General features: G+C 36.4%; 1 protein-coding gene across 5 annotated transcripts in view; it reads left to right on the top strand.

The window, feature by feature from the left end:
- The window catches only part of LOC149413784 (uncharacterized), a 361,784-nt gene that overhangs the window by 329,057 nt on the left and 11,449 nt on the right, over positions 1-21,278 (top strand). For 3 of the 5 annotated variants that reach the window (XM_089644668.1, XM_089644667.1, XM_089644669.1), the window contains 9 exons: positions 3,365-3,401; positions 7,053-7,118; positions 9,270-9,373; positions 9,974-10,182; positions 10,272-11,549; positions 13,534-13,661; positions 14,352-14,618; positions 16,983-17,079; positions 20,074-20,380. In XM_089644668.1, the coding sequence (XP_089500794.1) occupies positions 3,365-3,401; positions 7,053-7,118; positions 9,270-9,373; positions 9,974-10,182; positions 10,272-11,549; positions 13,534-13,661; positions 14,352-14,618; positions 16,983-17,079; positions 20,074-20,380 (2,493 nt within the window). Of the gene's footprint in view, positions 1-2,656; positions 3,402-7,052; positions 7,119-9,269; positions 9,374-9,973; positions 10,183-10,271; positions 11,550-13,533; positions 13,662-14,351; positions 14,619-16,982; positions 17,080-20,073; positions 20,381-21,278 lie in introns of all 5 variants that reach the window. The other 2 variants (XM_089644671.1, XM_089644670.1) reach the window with 2 other exon arrangements.

Here is a 21,278-nt window from a genome sequence, read left to right as displayed (position 1 = left end):
ACTGGATCATTTTCTTTGCATTAGTAACAAATTGTTTACCAAGGAAAGCATTGGTGGTTTCAATTTTCTAAGCGCTTACGCCAGGCTCTCTCATTTTAATTACATTTATTGTGTATAAAAGGAGGATGGTCCGCCAAATAAATCTGTCTCGACTCTCACTACTTACTTTTATTTAATTCTCATGGTCGTGCCTTTTTCTGGTGCGTAAAATTTGAAAATATTTTTTTGTACATTTAAATCTTAATTTTCGTTAAAAATATACGATTTTAAAAAAATGTCTAAACTTTCTTTGTCGCAATTATTTTGTCTCGATTTTAAAATTCCATCTCGTGTGGCAGCTGTTTCGTCCCGACAACTGCGTATTGTTTCCTGATTGCCTTCGAACGAAAGTACGCAAGTAACCGAGTATTGAAATAATCAATTGTCGTTGCGCATTAACTTTCTATCGCGTTGATTCAAACTAGCCGCTTATCAAATTAAGATGTAATCAAAATAAAACCTTGGAAGAAATGTGCCATTTTAGAAATAAAAACAACAAAAAAGCATGAAAAAATTGTTTTCCCTGTCCATACGTCAGATACGAAAGTTTAATTAAGTTTTTTTATAATTTGTTCTAAAATCGATGTTGCAATAGTTATGAAAATCTTAGTTCCATTTTAACCTCACATTTGAATCTACTGCAATTTGTTCTAAAATCGATGTTGCAATAGTTATGAAAATCTTAGTTCCATTTTAACCTCACATTTGAATCTACTGCAATTTGTTCTAAAATCGATGTTGCAATAGTTATGAAAATCTTAGTTCCATTTTAATCTCACATTTGAATCTACTGCAATTTGTTCAAAAATTTTGAACAAATTGCATTCAAACATTAATTTCAAACATTTCTTACCTTTACTACACTAGCTTACCAAAATTCTCCGATTCCGAGACTTCACAATCTCGGAAACAAATATTCTGATCTGGGTGATATATTTCATTTGAAAACTAATCAGTATAAATGTTGTATATTCTCTCACATTTATTCTTCTAGACACAAATAGACCTATGTACCCATATAACTTCTCCGCTTCTACTATTTTGTTTTGTTGATTCTTTTAAATTCAATTATATGCGTGAGGATTCATTTTTGCCATTATGTTTACATTCTTCTTTATTGCATTAATTTTTAAGTGTTTACTCTGATACAAAATGCTTGTATTTTTTTTAAAGAAAAGCCCACTAGGGCGTGTAATAAATAAATAAATAAAAATCGATGTTGCAACAGTAATGAAAATATTAGTTCCATTTTAATGAATTTCTGGATTTTTTTAGACTGGTAACTAAGATAAATAATTTGAAAAGTTGAATCGGGTACTTTGAGTTCATTCTTAGTTTCGATCTGCGCCGAGCCTCGGTACGTTGAAATTTCTGATAAAGCTTGCTGTAAACATTCCAGCGATTGATAAGAGAAATTCACTGATAAAGCCGCCCGACCAAATTAACATAATATGTATTTCAATTTCGTTGGCCTCTTAACTAAATTAGTAATCATAATAATAATTTATTATGCCTATTTAACTATTTGCATATTGATTTAAAATGTAAACAACGAAAATATTTTTTGTTTGTTTGTAAGAGAAACGCAAACGTTCTCAAGCTATTTACGAATGACGTGTCATTATTTGAACTCCTCTTACTACAGAGGAATGAACCTGCGACGCCTGTGTAGGAACCCGATGCTTTGAATCGCTCAGCCAACTAACCTGTCTATGGCTTATATTAATTTCAAAGATTTAGCAAAATATTTAACAAACGGTGACCGGATAAATCATCAAAATGATAATTCATCACATCTTTAAAAAGTTATATAAAGTCATGGAAAGTGATGAAACAAAAACTTTATTAACTGGGTTAAGTAGGTTAGGTTAGGTTAGGTTATTTTCGTGGGTTATGCCTAAATGCTATAAATAATAGGTTTTAGATGTAGTGTAAAGTGTCCCTAATGTCATACAAATAAGTTGTACATCCAAGTAGTTACTAAAGATTTATTCTAGATATAAATTTTTTTTATAACTAAACTATATCTTCTTTAAAAAGATATATAAAAATAAAAATATTCGTTTGTTCAACACTTTAAATCTCCGAAACTTATTCTCAAAGTAAAATCACGATTTTTTAAATCGCGCAATCTGTTGGATGTAAAAATAAAACCCTCTATTGTTTCTCTACCTGCATAGACATATTGAGCCACAGCAACGCGTGGCGGGATAGTGCTAGTATATATAAATAGAAAAAATTTCATGTTCGTTTGTTCAAAATTTAAATCTTAGAAATTTCTTCACCGATTGCTTTAAAATTTTGACACAACTTTGCATTCGAATACGCGTGTCTTTTTATATACCTATATTATATAGATGTCACGTGTGACAGGTAAAAACATGTGTTTTGAAAAACAGCGCCATCTGTTGGACGTAAAAGCATGCGCGCTATTGTTTCTCTATTTGCCCAGACAGACTGAGTCAGCAACGCGTGTCTCGGGGTACAGCTTGTAAATAAATAAAATAGAGATTGCAAGTATCAAATCGTTTCTTCCACATTTTTATAGCATGCATTTGCAATGACCCTGTGTAATGTTATCAATCGAAATTAATAAGTATTTATTTTGTCTTTGTAGTACGAAAACAATGAATAATGTGTTGTTACCTGAAAACCAAAACTGTGCCTAATGGATATGTGTTATAAAGTTGTGTTTGCATCAGCAATTGCAGCGTGATGAACTATTCAACAATTATTGCATAATAATAAATATTGAAAAACTTATTTAAAATTGTGATTTCTGTAGGGAATCTCTTAAGATTAATAAATACAATAAGGGGTACATAATAATAATAATAAAATGCAGTGCAATGAACTGTTAGAATAAGAATAAACAATAGTGTTTTCCACTGCAAATGAAAGGTATAGATTAGGATTTATGTCGATAAAATAATGAAACATTGCAGTGTGATAAACATACAAGGACTATAACTAAATGTTGCAAAAAAATAATGAAGGGTTATTTCCACTACAGATAAAAGTTACAGTGTTGTGAACTATTTAACATGAATTATTGTGCTTTCATGACGAAAAAATAATAAATTAATGCAGTGTGAAGAACAATTTTACAAACATGTAACTGAACTATAACTGCTTAAATATTGACTAACAGACGAAAATAGTGTTTTTTACTGCAAATAAAATTTACAGTGCTATGAACATTTTATTAAGACAAGTTTTGTAATAATTTTTAAAGGGGAAATTTGGGATTTTATAAACATCTTTGTTTTGAGTGGTGTAAATATGTGCATAGATTTGTCTAACCTGGGCAAAATGGTTGTTTCAGATCTGGACAGGCACACCAACACTCAGCTGTCTTCAGCGTAAGTACCCTTTACTCTTTATTACTTTATTTTTAAGTTCCTACTTTAAAATATATATTTGTTCTATGCTATGTTTGTCACTGTCCAAGGGTAGTACAGTGGAACCTCGATCATCTGGATGAAATGGAGTCTTGAATATCCCGGAGACAAGTCAATATTAATTGTCAATAAAAATTCTCATCATTTAAAGGGCAATTTCTTCAATTGATTCTGTAAATTATCGATTGGTTTCATCAATGAGCAATATTGATAATTTATGTTGACCGTCTTCGGGGTTCCTAATATGGTTTCGATAATGAGAATTGGGATTATCGCAAAGAGAAAAAAAAACAAATGGAAAAATTTCATCTGGTTCAAACATTCTCTATGTTCAAATAATTCGTTTTGCATAACCCAAATAATGGAGGTTCTACTGTATTTATAAACAAATTCTGCTTTTAAAAACAGTTTCTCACCAACTAAGTCTAGGGCCCCAAGCAAGCACATCGATAAAGGTTTTAGCGACAATATGGGTAACTTGTCACCATTCTCGATTATACTAAAATATGCTTAATTTAGTCTACATGATCTGTTGTTCGTTTTATGGCAAGTCTTGTTCGGGAATTAATGGAGATTGTCGATAACATTTGTCGATTGTCGATGTGCTTGTGTTATAATTTATAATGTAACATTGTGAACAACAGCTGAGCTGTGGTTAAAGCATTTGATTTTGACAAAAGGAGGCTGGTTCCACAGCCTTTCATACAAAATACATTTACTTATAATTTTTCTGTTTTGGACACTGCCAGTCAGTTGATGTGATGGTGATTGCTATATTTGATCTACAAAAATGTCTTCACACCTTTCATCTTTGGGGATGTTGTGTTAAGTAGGACATGGATTGAAACACTAACACGACAACCTCTGCGGTAAAGCTGTTAAATCCTTGTCCGATTCAAAACTCGACAAAGCGAATATAATTTTAGCTACGTTTAGTGACTAAATCTGCATAGCTTTTGTACCTTTTCCCTGGCCATTTTCTAACCTATTTTCCTTCCAATTCATAACATTTCTCAACAGTAAATAAAGCCTTTATGTGAATACCGCAGTGAAACTATTGCTTCCCCGATTGAAGTATGTTGTGCAGCTGAAGGGGTATAGGGGAAGAAGTTTTATTTATTTAATATCAACATATAAATGTACCATAATCAATAATTGCGTGTCCCAGTTAAATATAAGCATAAAAATACTAGATTATTAAAAAAAAAAAAAAATTGTATCCGTTGATTGTACGACATCAGAAAGAACAAAATTAATACAATGGAAGGATATTAAAGTAAGAATGCTCAGTCCCGATTTTGATACATTTAAACACGATTTTGGAACTAGTAGCTCTCGTAGGTATATGAAATTCATTGAGGTTAAGTAAATCAGGGCTGTCTATACTACCATTTACAATAGTTAATTATAAAATTGGGAATTAAGTTAGGGGAGAGGAAGGTTGAGAAATCACTGGCTATTCAGATCTGGTCATCAAACACTGCTAAAGCTATTAAAAGCAACGTTTCGATTCTCGAATGGTGGTCTTTGTGCAACTAAAATAATTGTATTGTTTAAAGTTTGATCTTTTACTAAATAGCAAAGTATAACAGTTTTTATTTTATTATAGTGACTATAAATCTGTTCTTAATACAATGTACAATCAATTTGAGAATGATTAATTATTGTAATTTTTTTCTCCGTGACTATACACACCATTGATGTCAATCAATGGTTCCATCGTAAAACTTTGATTGCTCGAGCTGGGCAAAAAGTTATGATCAGATGGCATGGAGAGGGTTAGATTATTTTATTGTCGAATTGATGTCTGTTTTATTAGGCCCGACCTATTTAGTACCAAACCAAAAGATGCGTCATTGTCTTAACCTACATTGGTTTACATAGATAAGTGATAATTATAATTAAAAGTATGCTTTCAAATACATAAAGATACGTCCTGAGTTTAACATAGAAATATTTAAAATATTCATTATTTTTGTAAAGCCATTGGCAACGACACTTGCCTAGCGATTGTGGATGTTAACCCCTCCGACTTTTCGCGAACTTGAAGCTAAGATGTCTTTACCGAAATGTCAATTTCACGAAAACGTTGTGTTATTACCGCCTCACAATCAAAGCTCTATAAATGAAACATTACTGAACGGAGCCGAATAGTAAAAACTGTTTTAGAAAGGTTACAAAATAGGCTTTCAAATTGTTGTATCATAAATAAATATTAACATTTGTAAATATTTAAATTTAGAATGGAAACATGAAAAAATTGTAAAAATGACTCACCTGTAATGTTTTATGTAAAAACGATACTAAAATCACGGATAATGTAAAAAAAAAACACTTATTTCATCGTACAAATGTACAATAAACAATTCTGTCACTTCACTTTTTGACCATTTCATACAAAATATATTTTTAAAAAAATAATTAAACTTGCGAGGCGGGTCGGCACGTCAAACGGCTTTCTTGGCGTCGTTTTACGATTTGGCGGGTAAAATTTGCTTCCACTGAGTAGGTCTTTTTACGGGTTTCTATGGATAACTTTGAATAGAGATGTGAAGCTTCAATCAATACGAATATTCTACTTTTTGTTTTAGGGATGTCACTAGAAGAATAACGGAGTTATGACGATTTTTGTGGAAACACACGCGTTGACGTGTAAACACGCTTATTGTACTTGACTGCTATCGTTATTTTATCGTGTATATCTGCTTACGTTGCTGACCGGTTAAGTAACATTCATAGAAGTCAGCAAGCTTTTCATAGGGTGACTGCTATTAAGCAGTGCATTTAAGATATAAGATAGTAGTCTGTGGTTTGTGACGTCATCGTTCTAGTATCTTTTCCTTTTCACACAAGACGTGGGAGAAGAAAGTGGACGGTCGTCGATGATGTACTTACGAACCCTCTCTGGGACTACTATAGGTACCTTTGGCATTGCTTTGTGATTCGCTTTAGCTATGTTTAGTGACCAGATCTGCATTTCCAGTTTCTCACAATCTTCCCCTTTTTCTTCTCCCTTCCAGCGTTTAAAAAAATATTGAAAATTTTATAGAAACAAGTAAGATGGGCCATGAACTCCTTTTAGTATGAAACTGCAAGTGTCGCCAACACCGTTCACTCATAATACTGCAAACCGCATCTACGCACAGCAGCGTGCTGCCTTTGTTTCTACTGCACACCAAACGCATAACTTTCGAGCCGTTTTGATAGTGCGTGCAGTTTGGTCGCAGATCTGTGACACTTCCATGCCGTATCTCCCTTGCTTTCTATTATATATGATAGTCACTCTGGTTCCAGGCACTCGAGTCTCTTGTTGGATCGCCACATAAAAAAGATAATTTATTATAATTTTTTTAGTATTACGTACTGATCAATTTTTACATAAAGGTAGCAGCTAAAAAATATTCATTAAGAAAAATGAAGATAATGGTGGTAGCTCTCGTCGAAGTATAACGGAGTTAAAAAGTTGATATGTTCGAATTAGTTTAGTGTTTTGAGAACTTTGCCAAGGAAGAGGTCCCGGGTTTAATTCCCAGATGTGACTGAATCTTTTCTGTTTCTAGTCGTTAATATTGTTTCCAATGATTAATTAATTTTGAATTATTTTGTTTATAGGGACGACCTTTTGGGTGACCTGTGTCTGACCGATAGTGAAGATGAAGCAAGGAAAAGGAAGTCTTCGTAAGTACCTTCTTAGATATATTCTTTCTGGTGCCTTCTCCTATCGGAGGTCGGCTATCATTAGGACAATCAGGGACCGATTAGTGGTTGGGTCGACGGTTTCCACCCAGGTGTCATGGGTTCAATTCCTCTGCTAGGTAAGTCCTTGAACATTGCACAAGCAACATCTTATGTTTACAATGATGGTAGTAGGAGTTTTTCAAATATTGTCAGGTTATTTATTCATAATCCAGCAATGTTTGTTTTGCTTTAAAAATATATATAACTTCGGAAACTCGTGGTACAAGTGGAAAACTGGTCAAATTGTCAGCTTGTGTTAAGGGGATTGATAAATAAATGGATGATTATTTCATAAAACAACATTTATTTTTTATTTTTTCGTAATGCTCTAACTAGCTAAGGTTTATAACAATACCCTTTCATGTGTCCAACTAGAACTGCGACTCATTTGGTCTTATTACTATTACCAACTGATGGTTGTATTTACAAGACTGATTTTACGTTACATTAATGTGTTTTATGAGGAAAAATTCTTAACTAGATAAAAAACCTCTTACAGGTGTAATTGTATTGTTTAAAATTTAAAATTCACAGAAAAACTACTTCAAAGTTTTACACTTGTTGATATTATTTATATCAATGACCCAGTTTGGCTTATAATAAACAAGTCATTTAATTTTGAGTAAAATGATGGTCAACACCAAATGTGATTTCTCTGCTGAACATTACATTAACTCTTTGCACGCGGCCGTATCAACTGTTGTTACGGCAAAAAGTCTATACTCACACGCGGCTGTATCAACAGTTGATACGGCAACTTTGACGGCCGATATTCCCGCTCTCTTTCGTCATAAATGTATTTCTTGCTCACTTGGACATTTGTAGAACTATCACGATGCTGACATCTACAAGAATTTCTCAAAAATAAAATTGTATTTCATAAAAAAAGATCGATAACCAAGTGCGCCTCTTCGCGCCTTTTAGTCCTTTAGTTTACATTTTTGTCAACGGATGGCGTTAGTACTAGTTTGTCATTCACAACTTTTCATAACTAAGAATGATAAGTGATCATGGTGTCCCACTTGTGTCTATAAACACAGTGGCCTAACTACACACACACCGAGAGTGGTTTATTTATGACGCCGAGTGAATGGCGGGACCACATTCAAAAGATACGGTACGTCTTTGTATGAAATTTTATGTTTTTGTTTATATAAACATCTAAGAGTGTTGACACACGAGGATTTATTTTCATATTGTGGAAAGTAATCTGTTCTGTCTATATAGTTCAATAAATCATGCCAGAATGCTATAATTTGACATTTAATTGCATGCATAGGTATTTGAAAATATGTACCGCGTACGGGTATAGATAAAATGGAGCAAATTAACGCGTTCAAAAGGTTAAAGATACTGATAAATAAATCCGATTGTGAGTCATATTCAAACTGGACACATGTTCATCTCCTGTCTTTGTTGGTTCCAGTGAGTTTGAGGGAGGTGGCTAATGTTGTTTTAATGTATTCTGTATGAAGAAAGCACTCCATTTTCATGAGTCATGTTATGACCATTTTTAGATTCCTTCTCATTATTGAATCTCAGTTGATAAAGTGATATGTCTTATTTGTTTAATTTGAATTGGTGCTGTTATAAAAATTGAAATCATTTTAATGCAGTTTCACTCGATGAGGTCGAAGTAAATGCACAGATTATATTTTATTATTGTCCCATAGAAAGCGCAAGTCATTTTAACAATCAAACTCGCGACATTTGATAATATCATTTTGTTTTTATTTTTTTTATGTTTCTTTGGTCGACTATTTTGACATTGTTTTAATTTCTTTTTATCTTAGTCCTTCAACTTTTATATCTATTATCTGTGCTTTACCTGATATATTATATCTTTTGTCGGACAGTAAATAATTTTTTGATGTCTCTGTTATCTTACAATGATTTCCCTGATTTGGTGGTCCTGCTGCTGAGAACTCCATTGTAACCTCTCTTTCTGATAACATATTCATGAAAAAGAGGTTCTGTTATCTTGCAATGATATCCCTGATACATCTGTTATCAGACGGTGAATTGCTCAATATATCTATTATCGGACAGTTATTAGACATTTGACTAATGTGTGATTAATTTGTTTTCTAGGAGTGTGATGGCCTCCCCGCCTCCCGCAGGAAGTACATCCGGCAGTGAGTCCTCATCGTCAGATTCGGATTCCGACTCTTCGAGCGATGACTCCAAACCCCCTGGTGAGAATTACAAAAACATACGTAACCTAAAAAGTGTAAGGATGCAAAACGAATGATTGAAGTCTAGGATCCTTGAGGAAGACATGGCATGATTGAGTGAATCAAATACTTGAGGCCGTATGTGATGATGTATGAATGTGAATGAAGCAAGGCGTGTGTGAAGAGAGTAAAGTTGTCTGACGGTCTGTCATCTCTGCCTACCCTTTAGAAAACCTAATGACGGTTAGTTTTGTTGGTTTTAGTACTGCAATAAATCACATAACTTAAAGGTACCAATACCACAATTCTTAGAAGTAAATGGGTATCTTGCTTGGCAAAGGTATGTATTGCTACACAACACAATCCTGACACAATGTTTACTTTTGATTTGATCCACTCCCCTAGTGTGTGAGTCCCGAACCAGAGAGGATGGACAGCTCTGCCTTGGCATACATTCTAATTATAAATCTTGAAGTGGCCCGACTTGATTGTGCCATGTCTTCCTCCTTTCTTCATTCATCCGCTCTACAATGCCCAAAGCATCCAGGCGTCTCTTTCTGAATTGTGACTGTGAAAATGTTGAATGAAATCAGATGTTACAATGTTATTTGTCATTTCCAGTGGCGGTCAGTGACGAGCCCCCGCAGGTGGTGGAGGGTCCGGGCGAGGCAGCGTGCTCGCAGCAGCAGCGGCCCTCATGGTCCCTGTCCAACTTCGCGCCACAGCCCGCCCGGCCCCCGCAGCCTGCCGCCGCTGCCGAGAGCGACTCCTGCTATGACTCCACCAAGGAGGTGGAGAGCGTGTTGGCCGCCGCCAAGGGCAAGACCGAGGTACAAACACCTACTTCATGTACTCATTACGTAATGTGTGCACTTCATTCATCATGATTGGTAATAATTCATAATTTAATTACTTCCAGACTTTGCTGTCGAGTCTCTCTAACTCAGACGACAGTTCTGATGAGCGAGGTGCCAAGAACATGCGCCTCATCCGTTCCAGCAGCGCCGTGGGTAGCAGCTCGGAGCGCAGCCGCACAGGAAGGAGCCGTCCCGCGCCACCCCCCTCCTCCGAGGATGACAGCCCCCCACCGCGCCCCAAGCCCAGGGGCCGGCCCAGGACCAAGCCCCCCCGCATGGCGGAGGAGGACATTGTCAAGAAGAGACGTGGTAGACCGCCTAAGGTCAAACAACCCGCCCCCCCGCGACCCGCTTCTTCCTCTAGTGATGATGAACGCCGCCCCCCCTCCCCTCCCTCGCATTCCCCTCCACGCCGTTGGCACACCACCGACAGTGAAGGCGAAGATTGCTCTATTGTTACCACCGATAAGGAAAAGAATGATACGCTAAAGCGATTATTCTGCTCCGTTGGAGGTGCTAAGGGCGGGGGCAAAGGGGGAGCCAAGGGAGGCAAAGGCAAGGGACAAGTTGTGGTTATCGAAGCCCATTCCTTGGAACATGAAAAGGAAGACGACAGTCTCCAAAAGAGATTAAAGGAAGAGGAGGCGTACAAAAGGCAAAGGGAGGAAGAAGCGCAGCGGAGATTAAAGGAGGAGGAAGCGATAAAGAAAAAGCTGGAGGAAGAAAAAGAGCAGAGAAGACTAAAGGAGGAAGCCAATCAGAGGAGAATAAAGGAAGAAGAAGCTGTACAAAGAAGACTGAAAGACGAAGAGATGAGGAGGAAGCTCAAAGAAGAAGAGGCTCTCCAGAGGAAACTCAAGGAAGAGGAAGCGTTACAAAGGAGAAAAGAAGAAGAAGCCCAGAGGAGATTAAAGGAAGAGGAGGCGGCGCAGAGAAGGGAGGAAGCCATCCAGAGGAGAATCCGAGAAAACGAACTCACCCAGCGCCGGCTGAAAGAGGAAGAACTGCTCCAGCGTAAGATCAAAGAGGAAGAGCTCTTACACCGCAGATTTAAGGAGGAAGACTCCATGCAGCGGAGACTGAAGGAGGAATCCGTGAAGCCCAAGGAGGAAGACCCTCTGCAGCGGAGGATACGAGAGGACAGCACCCGGATAAGGAGCAGCAAGGGGGAGGACATGGTGGTGACCGGGGAGGAGGCGGGAGTCGTGGGCCCACTGATGGTGCGGTTGGACCTGTCGCGGCTGAGCAGCTCCTTTGTGGCGCGGCTGCGGAGGGGCAAGAGGCCACCGCCCCTGCCGCCTGCTCCCCCCGACAAAAAACCCAAACTGACAGTCAGACAGGTTACCTATCACCCATTATCTTATGTTACCGACTTCTTACACAAATGGACTGCCGCATATGTGATGCGTCGGCGGCTATTCCCCATACATGGATGTTGCATATTTTATGATGCACAAAGTTTCACTAAAAAAAATACATTATGTCAAAACATGCCATTTGGTGAGATATATTGCATTGAAAAGGCTAGCATTTAAAAGGCTAGCATTTAATGGAAAGTTTTAAAAACTATGCTATCGTTTTGTAGATTAATTTTATCGAAAAAAGAGGTGAGATTATAATTACAGATAAACTATACATAAATTGCATTTAAAATACTAAACTATCAAAAAGTAGTAAAATTATTATTATTCTATAACACTTTTTTAATAACTACATTTCATTTTGATTTCACATGAACACCACCGTTTGACGTTGATGTGAAAAATATTCACTTCACTATATTTGTTTTTAAATTATTTTTTAAATTTTAACCCCCGGAATGCCAGTGAATCCCGCGGGATGTGCTGGGAACTCCCCGCACTTGCTTGGTCTTATGTATTTTGAACCATTAAAAATGCTCCTAGCATAGATAAATAAATTTTATTCTCTTGGCAATGAAATAATGTATCTTAGTATAGTTGTTATTTTTTTATCGGTCGAAAAGCGTGTCGCAAATTCCGTGTCTTTAGAAGTACTGTATTTCTTTACAGGAAAGCCTCGTATGACTTATTTTTTATTGTGAAGAACACTTGTTTAGCTGGAAAATATATAACTCAAGAACATTTTTTTATTATATTATTATATTTCTCTGAATATAAGTAGCTATTCTGGAGAAATTACATAGGATAGATATCTAGGTTCCGAAGAACAATGTCGGATGTGCAAATTTGCAGATTTGCAGTAGAGCTGTTTAATGTTTAGTTTCTGCATTTTTACTATTTTTGATAATATATTTCTCCTTTTTTAATTTTTATATATATTTTTTAACATTTAATAGAAATCAAATTTAATAATATTGTTACTAAATTCGGCAAGTATTTTGGTTTTTATTATCATTACAACTGTTTCTGCTTTCTAGGTGATTTTCAAACAGTTAGAAAATGGCCTTGAAAGCCGAAACAGCTGTAGCAATAATCTTCTTCTTCAATGGCGCTACAGCCCATTTCGAGCCTTGGCCTCCTTTAACATGAGCCTCCACCGCCCTCTAGCCCGCTGTAGCAATAATACAAACCAAAATACTTGCAGAACTTAAAATAATATTATTAAATAAAAAACATATTATCTGGTAAATCGTTACAATTAACATATTTCTGCATAAAACAAGTTATTGTGAAAATAGTGTGATCTGGCGGGGGGCTGCTCGGCACTTTAGCTGGCACACTAACGGCCGTTGTTCCCAACTTTTAGAACGATCAATCTGAGGCTTCGATCAGCCAAGTGATTTGTTCAGTAACGTTCGATTCGCCTGTTTCCAAACATGTTTACCGTTGACTATCTTAAGTGGTCCCGCCCACTTTTCATAGACAATAAAATGACATCAAAGTAAGAACTCTCAATGTTAAATTTATATTGACAAATTAATTATTGTATTTATTATATATGCATATATTTTTTTAATTACTGTAATACATAAACCGATATTTATTATCTTTTTAAACAAAGGTATGTAATATTTTAAAAAGAAAGTGTTAGCTTGTCTTTAATGCCACCGTGTCTTGGCTTTGAATATTTTTCACTCTGTCGACACTTTTTTTAACTAGTCATTTACCAACTAAAATTAATCCAGTAGTTTGGCTTCCTTAAATTGGTTGATCACTCAGTCGTCACATTTCTGTTGGCAAGAGCGTAGTTGTGCGTTTGAGCAGTGTGGAGCCAAAATTTCGGCTCAACAGTTGAACAGTAGGATTGGGAACAACGGCCGTAAGGGTCAAAAGATGGCAGCGCCCTCCATTTTTGTTCTAAACTTTCTTGATTGAGTGTATTTGAGTATTTGGTTGTTTCCAGAACCCCGAGACGACCCCAACAAATCACGAGCGAGTGGAGACCGAGGTGGTGCGCCCCGGGGGCCAGCCGCTGGTCTACTACTCCTATCTAGAGAGAGGGCACCAGGACTGTTCCTCTGATGAAGAAAGGTTTGTTAAACTAAATAATTACACTAATACACCCAATAATAGCATTACATAATCTATTATCAAACTAGCTGTACTCCTCCACTCTGTTGCTGTAGCTCAGTCTGTCTGTGCAGATAGACAAACAATAGCGCCTGTTACTTTTACGTCCAACAGATAGCGATGTTTTTCGAATGAAACATGCTTGTCCAACAGATGGCGCTGTTTTAAAAAAAGCATGTTTTTACCTGTCACAGGTGACATCTATATTATATGGGTATATAATAACACTCATATTCGAATGCAACATTGTGTCGAAATTTCAAAGCAATCGTTGAAGAACTTTCGGAGATTTGAGATTTTGAACAAATGAATTTTTACATACATTATTTATATAGATTGTAGAAAATTAACATTAAATAAATTAAATTATCAGCTGAATTATAAAAAAAGTTTTTTTAATACTAGAAGTCAGGATTTATTTCAGTGCATGAATTCTGGGACTAACTACCATATGTATGTACTCATCATTGCCCACATTACACAATGGAGGGAAATAATAATGTCGAGTCAGTAAACTAAATAATATAAAAGATTACTACAAGAGCAGTTCAGTTAAATATGAAGAGAAAGAAAAAAACTGTATAATTTTACTATTCTTAGGATAATTAATAATGAAATATATAAATGTTTGATATTCATTTGATTTTTCAGCAGAGACCACAAGTACTACCTCCTGGAGGCCAAGCGTCTGAGGGCGGCGGCAGAGCTCGAGGGTGACCTGCTGGGTCGCGTGATGCTCTACCAGGAGTCGGTGTTGTGCTTCGTGCTGACAGGCCGCGTGCTGGAGCTCGAGCTGGACACCAAGAAGGCCTTCACCATGTACCGCGAGACCATGGAGTACATCAAGTCCATACACAGCATGCCGGCCAGGCACAGGGCTTCTCCGCAGAGCACGCTCAGCAAACTGGACATACTCAGGTACCTACCTACCTTGGTATACTTCTTCTTTGTGAGCTTTCTGGCGTTCAGCTTTAGACATAGGCCTCCCTCGAGCTCAGTTAGCTCAGTTACCTTATACTTCTTCATGAGTAATCATGAGCCTTCTGGTTTCGAGCTGACTTACATGGGGGAGTTATGAGGGAATGCTAGCTGTTGGCTGCGTCTTAGAGATTGCGCTGTACACCAAGTGGGCCTTAATATTGTAAACTAGACATTCTCAGTTACCTTATACTTCTTCTTCATGGGCTTTCTGACTGCAAGCTTAAATTATAGGATGGAGAAATAAGAGAGATTGTTAGGTATTGGTTGCATGTTTGAGTTGTACACCAAGTAGACCTTAACATTGTATGCTGGGCATTCTCAGTTACCTAACACTTCTTCTTTGTGAGCTTTATGGCGTCCAGTTGAAGATATAAGGGAATGTTGCTGTTCGCCACGTGTTGTAACTTTAGTTGGAGATATAAGGGAATGTTGCTGTTCGCCACGTGTTGTAACTTTAGTTGGAGATATAAGGGAATGTTGCTGTTCGCCACGTGTTGTAACTTTAGTTGGAGATATAAGGGAATGTTGCTGTTCGCCACGTGTTGTAACTTTAGTTGGAGATATAAGGGAATGTTGCTGTTCGCCACGTGTTGTAACTTTAGTTGGAGATATAAGGGAATGTTGCTGTTCGCCACGTGTTGTAACTTTAGTTGGAGATATAAGGGAATGTTGCTGTTCGCCACGTGTTGTAACTTTAGTTGGAGATATAAGGGAATGTTGCTGTTGGCCACGTGTTGTAACTTTAGTTGGAGATATAAGGGAATGTTGCTGTTCGCCACGTGTTGTAACTTTAGTTGGAGATATAAGGGAATGTTGCTGTTGGCCACGTGTTGTAACTTTAGTTGGAGATATAAGGGAATGTTGCTGTTCGCCACGTGTTGTAACTTTAGTTGGAGATATAAGGGAATGTTGTTGTTGGCCACGTGTTGTAACTTTAGTTGGAGATATAAGGGAATGTTGCTGTTCGCCACGTGTTGTAACTTTAGTTGGAGATATAAGGGAATGTTGCTGTTCGCCACGTGTTGTAACTTTAGTTGGAGATATAAGGGAATGTTGCTGTTCGCCACGTGTTGTAACTTTAGTTGGAGATATAAGGGAATGTTGCTGTTCGCCACGTGTTGTAACTTTAGTTGGAGATATAAGGGAATGTTGCTGTTCGCCACGTGTTGTAACTTTAGTTGGAGATATAAGGGAATGTTGCTGTTCGCCACGTGTTGTAACTTTAGTTGGAGATATAAGGGAATGTTGCTGTTCGCCACGTGTTGTAACTTTAGTTGGAGATATAAGGGAATGTTGCTGTTCGCCACGTGTTGTAACTTTAGTTGGAGATATAAGGGAATGTTGCTGTTCGCCACGTGTTGTAACTTTAGTTGGAGATATAAGGGAATGTTGCTGTTCGCCACGTGTTGTAACTTTAGTTGGAGATATAAGGGAATGTTGCTGTTCGCCACGTGTTGTAACTTTAGTTGGATGCCAAATGTGCCTTAACATTGTAAGCTGGACATTTTCAGGCACCTCGTACTTCTTTGTGAGCCTTCAGGCGTACTGCTTTAAACCTCCTTCAAATTTGCTGATTCATAGCGGTTCCCATCCATCCAATGTCATTAGTTTTTGTCAAGTTCGTCTCATCTATGACCACCTCCCAACAACGATGCCATCCGATGATAGTGTAATTCACGGTTTTCTGTAAGTCATGCCCAGGGCTGGCCCTGAGCAAAACGGTGCCGGTAAAATTATGACGCCCCTTGTCAAAACCAGTATACGCCTAGGTAGGTCATCACTGTAATCAATAATTTTCGGATGATTTGTATTTTTGTATAGCGCCTATACAAAATCTCAAGGGCGGTGTGTTAGAACTGTAAGGTGTTATCAGTGCCTTAGCGTCTTAACAATTTGGTTCCCTTAGCGGACTGTTCCAATTGCACCCGCATAGGGCCGCCCTTGATCATGCTACGTCCAGCATTCAGGAGTTATATATAATAAGCTTGAAATACATATGTAAAAATGCTGTCTAATAAGTTGGAATTTTAACCTTTGGAAATGTGTTTATGGTATGGCTTATTTTTGCGACTAGAACTCTTCAAGTGCAAAATAATCAAATTCTTCTTCTCCATTCTTTGTTTTTCTTTTACGCATACAACAGACTGTTAATAAAATTAAAAATAATTAAATTAAATATTGACGTGTTGGTATGTGACCATTAGACGAATCATCCACAAGAACAGAGGAATATTGGTGAGGCCTTCATTCAGCTGTGGATAATAAACTTATAATGATACTTATTGTTAATTCCTCTTCCAGTATGAGATGCCAGGCGCTTCTGTACCTGCGGATGTTCAAGATGTACAAAGGAGAGGTCAAGGAGTACTACAAGATCTTCCAGGAGTATTTGCAGAAGGTAATATTATCATTTTTCATACTGTAGGACATTTACAAATTTAAGATTTAAGAAAAATGTTTGACCATATTCATAATTCTTTGTCATTGTAAATAATGTGGTGCAGAAATTATTATACATGATCTGGAATTAATCTTAAGATGATTTTTGTCATTTTTCAGATTGTACAGAGATTCTGGGTAATATATTGGCAATAATTTAGATTTTCATGTCGCATCATATTCTTATTGTCTTGTATGTATGTATTTAAAAGCCTCTCTATCTATCATCTACAATGTCCACATATTATCATATCATTGTACCGTAATATTTCATCAGATTGTATATATATATATATAATACTAGTTACCAGTAGTTCTGTGAACAGTAGACCTCGCGTCCAAAAATCATGTTTCTAATTTTCTTTTATTTAATAAATCTGAACCAAAATTTCCTTTGAAATCGTATTTAAATAAATCATAAATATTTTATGTAATTCAAATACCGATTTATGCAACTTGTTCAAAGTAATATCACCATCTCAATGACAATTCTTATTTCAAACATTCTTTATGCCGGTAGGTACCATGATAATCTGATAGTATTATTGTCCCAGCGTCTGGACGGTGTAGGCCCTCTGATTGGTCAAATTTAAATTGTCTGTTTCGGGTAACTTGAATATTAAGACACAATTCCATACTAAATTAGGATCGCCTCATAATAATACGAGATTTCTTCATAAGCATCGTTTCTGCTCATATAATTTTTGGATAATATCGAAGAAAATATGTTTTAGAAAGTTCATAATCCATTGGATTAATTACATTACAATGAAAATTCTCCACAGTTACGTGATTATGTTTGACGTTTATAAAAATTCACGCGTTTCTTCAAGATGGCCGACAGAGCGCACCTCTGGCGGTTTAAAAACGAACCAAATGCCTGGCGCGAATATTTAAATATGCAGCTAACAATACTTGACTACTTACCATTAACAAGCGTTTTATAAGAAGATTTCTTCTGGAAGCTTATCACTTTGTAATGGCATTTATCATTATTTTTTATATTTTTTTTTCTTATTAATTATATCTGATTTTATATTGGCATGTTTTCTAATTTCTAAAATTGCAAAATTATTTATTTGCGATGCTTTATATCCTGAGTGAAGTATTTTAAGACCTGAATTTTTATCGAAAGTGTGATCATTATTTAAAAGATTATTTGCAAACTCAGATTCACTATTTCCATTTATAGCCCTGCGATATTCTTTAGTTCTGACTTCAAAGTTTCTATTGGTTCTACCTTTGTAAAAGATATTACAATCATCTCAATTGAGTTTTTAAACTCCTGTTTTTTTTGTTTGAATTTTGCTATCATTATTATTAAGAATATATTTCTTCATTGTTATTAGTGTAAAACGCCAGTTGAATGGTACCAGGATTGTTTATATATATATATATAATTTTAGAAGTATCGTTATCCACAAACAGAATTTATTTATTTATTTAAGGAGAAAACACAGATACAGACAGTAATTAAAAGATAATTTTACGCCATTGTTTATTTCTATCTTTAGAAAGACCGTTTGAAGAGAATGTGTTTAATTTTTTTATTTAGTATTTCAACTATCAATTTATTAGAATAACCGTTATTAAATGCTATTTGTCTTATGAATATATTGTTTTATGGTTATATGCTATTTGTTTTTTTCAGGTCTTAAAATACTTCACTATAAATAATTTTGAAATTTTAGAAATGAGGAAACATATTAATATAAAAGCAGATATAATTAACAAGAATTTTTTTATAAACTCTCTTTTAAATATTTTCCCACTCAACTGGTCTTTCCCGTCTAACGATATTGTAATTCCTAATTATTATAAACCCAGCCTACTCTTACTCCTCCCCCCTCCTTCCACTTCTTCTTTCCCAATTGCAATCTATATTTAATTTTTGACTTCGGTGTATACACAATAAAATGTAAACATTATATTTATTCATTTATTGGACAATTTGCATAGCGCCGCTTTTGTGAGATATCACCTCAGGGGCGCTATATTGTAATAATCTACCTTTATATATAGATTTTTACTCTCCTGATGAAGGTGTATATATAATCTAGCATTAAACTTTATTAGATACAGTAACAGTTGTAGGTAAAGAATTACCACCAGTTGGAGTAAAATTAGCACCTTTTAATTAAACCGACTGCTAATGTCATCGCACAATTACCCTCCTTTTATTCATAAACACGGGTACAATTAATCAATATGTAATAATCTATTATTTAAGTCAACTTTGTTAAAACTATCTTTAATTGTGACAAACTAAACGATATTGATTCAACTTATAGACATTGACGGTTGTAACACATATTTAAGCACTGCAAGTCTCCTATGAGCTAATTATATTAGGTACGATAACAGTTAATATCAGTTGTAGACATGTAGTCAATAATAGTGTTTCATTTGAAATAATCCATCACAAATACGTAAAATTTCATTTATTCAAACAACTGTCATTCTTATTATGCGTAAATTTAGAATGTTATTATTAATTAACTCCTTCCTGTTCCGTGTTTTAACAATATATATACTCACCCTCTCTCTGTGAATGTTCTTATATCTATCTATTAAATGTAACTGTTGTTAATATCACATAAAATGGGCGAAGCCCAAGCAAGAGCCGCCCGCAGGGCCTAGCAGAAAAAAACCCGCGGAGCGGGTTTTTAACTGCTAGTATTGATTATTATGATTTGACAGTTTGTAGTATATTCCACGCTCATGCGAACTCTGGCTTTATAAAATGTAGTATGCAACACGGTCACCTGCTTGAACTGGAAATGGAACGTAACAAACAAATTTACAGACAGATGAAATGCCAAATGGTCGAGTGTCATCATCAGATCTTATGGACGCTGGAAAAGTGTCGATATCATTTTATCACATCATATCATTTCATCGGACATATCATTTTATCACATCATATAATTACATGTGCATATTGTGATTGCAGCCCGCATGTCCGGAAGCTGTGGGAACGGTGTCGCCCCTGTCCCCGACGCCATCCCCCGCGGGTTCGGTGGGCTCCGTGGGGTCGGCAGGCTCCAGCGGCTACAGCTCGGCGGCGCCGGCGCTGACCCCGCAGCACCTGGGCTCCATTGCGGCGGCGGCTGGTGCCCCCACCGCCCCCGTCATGCTGGCCGTGCCCCAGCAGGCGCACCAGGCCATGGTCTGCCTGACCAAGTACTACGGCTTCCTGCACATATCGCACGACCTGTGGGAACAGGCCGACCAGCTCATCAGGATTCATAGATACACAGGTATGCACTTTCCAGCTTCAAATTGAGATAATATTTATTATTATTATGTGCAGAGCAGGCAGCATTCTGCTGATGCGCTCATATCTGATTTCACAACAAGTTTGACAGTAATTGAGTTGTTTTAAGTTTGAAATAAGTCCTTTCTTCTCTCCAAATGTGAATCCAATAGAGCTTTGAATTGATTTATATTTGTTGCATCGATGACATGTTGTGGGAGTTTGTTCCAAGCATCCACTACTCTATTTGCAAGGAAGTGTTTTCTAGGATTAGATGCAAAAGGCGTTTTGGTAATTTTTTTTGAGTGTCCACGGAGATTTATATTTTTATTAGTAGTGAAGATTTCTTGGATGCTAGGGCAACTGTAATGTCCAGATAAAATTTTGAAAGTCTCGATCAAGTCAACCCTTTCTCTTCTTTCTTGTAAGGTTGGTAATCTTAGTTCCTTGAGTCTATCTTCGTATCGTAGATCTTTCAGAGCTCTTGGTATTTTAGTGAAACGTCTCTGTACTCTCTCTAACAGATTTATATCCTTTGCGAAGTAAGGACTCCATATTTGGAAAGCATATTCCAGGAGATATGATATATAACACAGTTTCAAATGGGAGACAATTACTTGAATATAATGCTGTTAGTTTCAAATGGAAGAGACATTTCCGTATATATAATGGTGTTAGTTTCAAATAGAGGAGATATTTCCGTGAATGCAATTGTGTAAGGTTTGAAAGAAAGAGGTTTCCGTGCATAACAATGCCATAAGCTTCAAATTGAGAAGAGATTTCCGCAATATGATCCCTTTGGTACTACAGATAAAAATTATTCCTATGAATATAAAGCTGTTAGGATGGGTTTTTTCATAGAATTTAAACAATTCATCAAATTTCAACATTCATTTGCGAGT

The sequence above is a fragment of the Hesperophylax consimilis genome, chromosome 21, assembly GCF_061612785.1.
Source record: "Hesperophylax consimilis isolate HC1 chromosome 21, BYU_Hcon_1.0, whole genome shotgun sequence".
In the NCBI taxonomy this organism is placed as follows: domain Eukaryota; kingdom Metazoa; phylum Arthropoda; class Insecta; order Trichoptera; family Limnephilidae; genus Hesperophylax; species Hesperophylax consimilis.
This window is presented reverse-complemented; position numbering and strand designations above follow the sequence as displayed.